Here is a 7,466-nt window from a genome sequence, read left to right as displayed (position 1 = left end):
CTTTAATTTTTTTTTATAGAATAGGAAGGCGGACGAGCATATGGACCATCTGATGGTAAGTGGTCACCAACGCCCTTAGACATTGGCATTGTAAGAAATGTCAACCATCGCTTACATATCCAATGCGCCACCAACCCTGGGAACTAAGATTTTATGTCCCTTGTGCCTGTAATTACGCTGGCTCACTCACCCTTCAAACCGGAACACAACAATACCAAGTACTGCTGTTTTGCGGTAGAATATCTGATGAGTAGGTGGTACCCACCCAGACGAGCTTGCACAAAGCCCTACCACCAGTAATAAAATTGTCTTCAAATACTGATATCAAAATCCAATAAAATTATGAATTGCATATATTTATGTGTTATGGCCATTTTTACCTAAGCCGATCTACATATATCGGTATACATTTACACCTAAAAACACTATAAAAATCTTTGGTCCCTGATTCTATTTTTGTCCGAGAGGTAGCCGTTAGGTTTTCGTTAATCAATTTGTCAATGGAGACTCGAGATGGTACGATTCTGTTACGATTCCAACACCCTTATTTTATGTAGCCAAAGCTACCATATCTATGCAACATGTACATGAAATATAAAGTTCGAAAGCTACGAGGAACTTAAAGCTTAAAAGCAGAAATGTAGCGTGTATCGCGTGGGTGTTTCGTGTTACGGTAGCAAGCGAGTGGGAGGTTCGAAGCATGCGCGGTGGCGTGGGATAGCGACCAATGACGTCAGGGGATCGATCGAGAGTACAGCGCGCGGCGCACCTCGGTCGACAGCGATCTCCTCGCGACCTGTCACATCTGGCACGTGAGCTAGGATGTCGACACGACGGGTTATGTAACGCGGCACAGGACACCGTGGTTCATGTTTGGGGCAGGGGATACGCGCGCTCATGTGCGGATTAAGTTTTAAGACCAGAAATAGCCCTTCGCAGAAGACCTCCCTCCGATGGGGCGACAGCTGCACCAGGCCTAACATTTACGCCTCGCTAGGGACGTCCATATAAGTTATACCGGAACGCGAGTGACATAACGATAGTGTATTTAGATTATATATTTTATGATGGATTGTTATAACACATTTTAATTCGGACTCTACTCGCTAAACAAAGGTGCGCGAAGGCGAGGTGAAGTTTGAAGGGCTTTTCGTATCAAGTGAGTTGCATTTTTTAGATATGATATTAGACATGCACAAATTTGTAGACTTCAGTCTACGACGTAGCCTTCTCCGTGCGAAATCCTTTATAAATAAACGATGGATAGCAAAATACATATAAATGTACTTGTATTTCTATCTACTATTTAAAGCTCTGTAAACCATCATGTGGACCTTATTATTATAACAAGTAATCAATAGACAGCTTATTCGCTGTATATATAGCGCTCGATTACTAAATAGCACCAAGTTTCGTAGTAGAATTATTTTATTAGTTAATTTTAATATTTTTTGTTAATTTATTTGCTTGTAATGTCAATACATGAGCTGTATGATGTCCTGCAGGACAACGAAAATGATTAATATAGCGGGCGTGATCTCCATCATCATATTCTACGTGCTCATCTTAGCCGTAGGGATATGGGCGGGACGTAAGAAACCAGCGGGCAACGACTCCGAAGAGGAGGTCATGCTGGCTGGAAGATCCATTGGACTCTTCGTGGGTATTTTCACTATGACAGGTAAGATATTAGTCGTTTCATTAGATTGCCTATTTAGAAGCCGTTTCCGTTTTTACCGTTTTATTTGCGGTTTTCCAGTGGAGTAGAATTGGTGTTGGAGGCGATTAAGGAAGTATTATGTTTTAAGCACTACCATACTTTTAGCGCCTCTGCAACGGTGGCGGGAAACCATTACAACAGCAAAATCATTTCCATGAAGCGTGAGCCCATGATGGTGATGTATGCCAGATGCAAGTTGCATTCATATTTTTGCAATCCTGATAAAATTGCTTTAATAAACACTGGAATAAACGGAAACTAAACACAAAGGAACGTACGAGAACGAGAAGATATTAGTAATCACCAGATTATTTCTTCCGTTATATCTTTGAGTGAAAAAAGTTCCTTGTTAATAAGTGTTCAAGTAAGATAATCTTGCATAAAATATGCATAAGTATATTAAAAACCTAACAGTTCTGATCTATTTGACCAATATCGCCTCTCTTATTAAGGAGTAGGTTTGATGCTTCTGTGTTACACGTAGTGGTAGGTGGTGGTAGAGTTGAGCAAGTCCGTCTGGGTAGGTGGCACCCACTCATCACATGTCAACGCTAAACACCAATACTTTTTTCCTTGTTCCGGATTGAAGGAAGAGTGACTCAATAATCTACTCGGGCAGCTAAATTTAAACAAAAGGGTATTTCATTAAGTGCCAATGATTACCAAAACTGCTCGAGCAGTCGCTATCAGATGTTATAAATGATCAGTTTAATTGACTAGTCAACTCGACTGAGGCGGAATATCGGACCGATTATGGCCCTTCTGGCATTATTCGGCATCCTTTGGTATCGGTGTGGTGTTATGTCAAGAAATAAATTAACAGTTGAGAATTAAATGATTAACTTTTAAATGGAATCTGACACTCTTATGAATCTCTTCGGTACAGCGACGTGGGTGGGCGGTGGCTACATCAATGGCACCGCGGAGGCGATCTACACCTCCGGCTTGGTCTGGTGCCAGGCACCCTTCGGGTATGCTCTCTCGCTAGTGTTTGGTAAGCATATTTCATTAATAAGTAATCAATTATGATTTAAGCGGCCTGGGCTGAATATTTGGGATAGAATTATCATTTGAAGATATGATGATAGTAGATTTCATATAATACCTCCCTCTTCCACTGCATTAAAAACGTCAATACCTGACGCTTGACAAGTCACTAAATCTTTAATATGTGAAATTATAAACGTATATTATAATTGTGTAATTGTATTTCATTAATATTATTAACAACTAATGCAAAAAGAGGGCTGTTATAGCCTTTCGCTTGTCTGCCTGTCATATCAAAGCATGTGTATCCATATTTGTTTTACAATCACTTAAAAATAAAGTATATTATTCCCATAGAATTATAGTAATGACATATATGGGGTGGAGTTACATTTCTTGGTTTTACTATACAAAATTACACTTCCATATTAGAGTCGCACCCGCGCGTGCCGATGTGGAGAGCCCCTCGACACAAATTTATGCTTAACGAGGCCTCCTTAACATACACTCAAGAACTGTTACAGCGCATGTTCTGCGTTGTATGATTACGAACTGCTTGGACAAAAACTATAAACTTTGTGTGAACAAACATAAGTCGTTAGCTCACCAGCTCACATTCGACGACAGTTACTATTTTATTGTTTTTTTTTTGTTTACAAATGTACGAGTATGTATCGAGTGGATATAATTGATAAGAAATTAAAATGAATATCACGTGACTTTTGTTTTTGTCCTACTTCTTTACTACGTAACCTTATATTATAATATACAGAAACTGCTTTTGTGCAATTTTTTGCAATTAAGAAAAAGGTTAAAAAAGGAAGTCACAACATTAAAACATACATTTGTAAATTATATTTATTCATACCGTCCGACTAGAATAGAATATAATTTCCTAAAATCCCTATGGAAATGTTTTTTATTTTATTTAATAATAATTTCTAAATAATAATATTAAAGAATTGCTTTCAATGTGTAATTTTAATAAATATTTTCGTTCAATGTGACATTTTTGAAACGCCATGTAAAATACAATAAATGTTATAGATGCGACGAGTGATGTTTGGGTATTTGCCAACAGGCGGTATATTCTTCGCCAATCCGATGCGCAAGCAGGGCTACGTGACCATGCTGGATCCGCTGCAGGACTCCTTCGGTAGCCGCATGGGAGGTCTGCTGTTCCTGCCCGCGCTCTGCGGTGAAGTGTTTTGGGCGGCTGGCATCCTGGCGGCACTGGGTGACTACACATTCTGTTCATTTCAATAAATATTTAATGTCTCTCTCTGATTATTTTTCTAATAAAATAAATTTATTTTGTATTCTCTCGAACAAGTGAAGATGAATTCAAAACGGCGGATATTTTCCAATATTGAGTAAAATATTTAAGTAGGCAATGACAAAACAGTTCAGTTCCGCTCAAATTGAGACGAAATTAAGGAGTTCAGCGCGTGTAAGAGTATATCTCGGAACCGAATCGTATGATTGGCGTTACTTTCGAAGTCAAAGTGAAGCATAAAATACGAGAACTTCAAATAAATCTGGCGACACACGTCGTTCAAGAACTTATTTATTTTCTAGTTGAATGCATTCGAAATAATGACAAAATATATTTGCTATGCCAAAAATATATTTTTAAATTAGCATGTTTGCTTCTTTTTCAGAAATATTGAGGATATCTAACTATTTAAAATATTGTAAATATGTATAATATGAGTACACCTATATGACACAAAAAGAGTATCGAATAAAACAATTTGACTTTATGAACAAAATGACAAATAAAATAATACACAAAACATACACCTTTATAATATCGAAAACAACGGATACGAAATAGTTAACTATACTAAGCGCATTCGCTTTTTTATTGTATACTTTCATTAAAGTAACAGCCCTTAAATCTCCCATTGATAGCCCAGGCTAAGACTTCCTCTCCTGTCGAACACACTGTTACGATACGTATCGGAACAGCATCGGAGGCACATGGCGTACACATGGCACATTTTTATTTGATACTCGTGGGATTTTCATGATATTGCCCTTCAACACCGAGCGAGCACAAGATGAATTATATTATGTAAATACATAAAAACCAGATGTAATGGCCCGCGCTTAGTGTAATAACAACTGAACCGTAGTATCATTACGTGCGTACCGGTGAGAGATAACCGTCGCGGAAACCTGTATGTATCGAATGAAACGTGGTGGATGAAGCTCCAAATATTCGTTCCTTAGTAAGACAGCCTCCGTCTAGAAGTGGGACATTTACAGATTTTACTTTAAAATTTGTATTTAACGTAATAGTGAAAACAGGCTGTTATAGAATATTGTTAAAGTAACAAAAATATCAAAGCAACACATCAGTCTACAATTTAAATTCCTTAACCGCGAATGCTGCCGAGCTATTACGAGCTAATCGTTACTAGAATCTCAGAGAGTCTCTTTCCACTTAAATACAAATGTTTAACTAATGATAAACTTTAATTAATGATAAACTTGTAACCTATGACGACTGGTCTATACAAGATAATATCAAAGAATAAATCGATTAAAGTGAAGAACTTGTTTCTAAAGAAGTGGCATATACACAAGTATATGTTAATGCATATGGCTTGTGTATAGAGATAATAATTGAATTACCTAATACTTTCAGCATCTGAGCTTAGTTACATAACAAAACCTTTGGAGCGGACGACAGCGTATTCAATATTCAGTATCTGCAAGCAATAGTCCAGGAGAAGCAATTTTGAAATCTTCAGCTATATATTGCTATATATATAACTAAATTGCATTCTCCTGTTCTCCGTCGTGTTAACGTTCCAAAAATATCTTTCAGTCAACTTTGACTCAGCTATGGATTTGAAATTTATAACTAGTATAATTTTATACTATGGATCAGCTTTATTTTTGTTGTATTTATATAATAAACTACTCGAGTAACTATACTATTAATTTCGGGTTAGCAAGCATTCATCTATCATTTATACAAACGTCACAAGGTTATTTTAACATTAATATTATTCATTATCAATAGTTAATAGTATAATAATATTAATTTGTACCACTTATGTACTTCATGAGGCTAATAAATAATATAATTATAATCCGTAACAGCCTGTGAATGTCCCACTGCTGGGCTAAAGGCCTCCTCTCCTCTTTTTGAGGAGAAGGTTTGGAGCTTATTCCACCACGCTGCTCCAATGCGGGTTGGTAGAATTCACGTGGCAGAATTTCAGTGAAATTAGATGCATGCAGGTTTCCTCACGATGTTTTCCTTTACCGTAAAGCACGAGATGAATTATAATCACAAATTAAGCACATGAAAATTCAGTGGTGCTTGCCCGGGTTTGAATCCACGATCATCGGTTAAGATTCACGCGTTCTTACCACAGGGCCACAAATATATTACGAACAGATATCATCTTGAATGTAACTTCACTCATATCCAGGAATATTATTAATCAGTCGGTTTTATGAAAACTGGTTTTATGAACTGTGAATGAGTGATTATACATCCATTTGGTTCCTATTCATAGCTCTAGTTTTCTTTTTAATTTATTAATTGTTCGTGTTGTAAAAAAAGCTGTCAATAAAGTTTTTAAATATATAAGTTTAAAAAAGGAGAATTATCAAAAGCATAGTACATAGCATAGCACTATCATTCTATCCATTGGAAATTTAGGATGTGCTCTAAACTTTATAACCCATAAAATATACTCAAAAATGTCAACGTCTTTTTTAACTTTTGGTATTTCTAGCACTAACTTTATTTGATCCTTTAGCAACATTTCATCCTCATACAGTTGGCATGAAAGTTTAGTAGAAATCTGTAAGTAAACATCATTCAAAGTACCTTCAAACTTCATGTTTTGACTACTTTAAATAAAAAAAATAATACAATAGTGGCCATAAAAATGTTTCTTTATTTATTTCTAGTGCGAACAAAGAAAGTAAGCCTTTTAAATTTATAATATCATTTATAATTAAAACATGACGCATAAAATATAAAACTTGGCACTTTATAACAGTAAAACTATTTTCAACCAGAATGGGTTTAAAGCACGATCAGAAGGTGTGGAATAAGTATATAATTAAAAAAAATCTTTAAACAATTTCTAGATTTGCTCTCGAAGCTGCTTAACAGTGGTATTGATGCCGACCCCTTTTCATTCATGACCAATGTCATCACCATGTTATCACTGACAAAAATCGCATGAAAGAGGATCATTTGGTAATAAAACTGTAGTTATGTAATACTAACTGTAGGGCTTTGTGCAAGCCCGTCTGGGTAGGTACCACCCACTCATCAGATATTCTACCGCAAAACAGCAATACTTGATATTGTTGTGTTCCGGTTTGAAGGGTGAGTGAGCCAGTGTAATTACAGGCACAAGGGACATAAAATCTTAGTTCCCAAGGTTGGTGGCGCATTGGCTATAAGCGATGGTTGACATTTCTTACAATGCCAATGTCTAAGGGCGTTTGGTGATCACTTACCATCAGGTGGCCCAAATGCTCGTCCACCTTCCTATTCTATAAAAAAAAAAAAAAAAAACTACTTAATAGCTACTGGACAAAGAAAAGGAAGGGCCGCTGTACTATTTATTATTTTCCGCTCAGATCGAGAAACTCAGATGCGTTACTTTCTGATTTTGCATGCGTGCAAGCTGATACCCAATATTTTTTTTTTAATTAAAAAACTAACCACCTGCAGCTGGTATAAGCTCTCAATTCCAAATTTTATTATTAATATTATTAT

General features: G+C 36.5%; 1 protein-coding gene across 2 annotated transcripts in view; it reads left to right on the top strand.

Moving 5' to 3' along the window:
* The first annotated feature begins 764 nt into the window (after positions 1–764).
* LOC126773000 (high-affinity choline transporter 1) overlaps positions 765–7,466 on the top strand; it is a 107,604-nt gene continuing 100,902 nt past the window's right edge. For both annotated transcript variants that reach the window (XR_007669706.1, XM_050493606.1), the window contains exons 1-4: positions 765–1,159; positions 1,506–1,681; positions 2,607–2,714; positions 3,789–3,944. Coding sequence is in view for 1 of the 2 variants with exons in the window: in XM_050493606.1 (XP_050349563.1) it covers positions 1,516–1,681; positions 2,607–2,714; positions 3,789–3,944 (430 nt within the window). In the remaining variant the exon portion in view is untranslated. The remainder of the gene's footprint in view (positions 1,160–1,505; positions 1,682–2,606; positions 2,715–3,788; positions 3,945–7,466) is intronic.

Source organism: Nymphalis io, chromosome 13 (genome assembly GCF_905147045.1).
Source record: "Nymphalis io chromosome 13, ilAglIoxx1.1, whole genome shotgun sequence".
Classification (NCBI taxonomy): domain Eukaryota; kingdom Metazoa; phylum Arthropoda; class Insecta; order Lepidoptera; family Nymphalidae; genus Nymphalis; species Nymphalis io.
The sequence above is the reverse complement of the archived record's forward strand: the minus strand, read 5'-3'. Positions and strand labels throughout refer to the sequence as shown.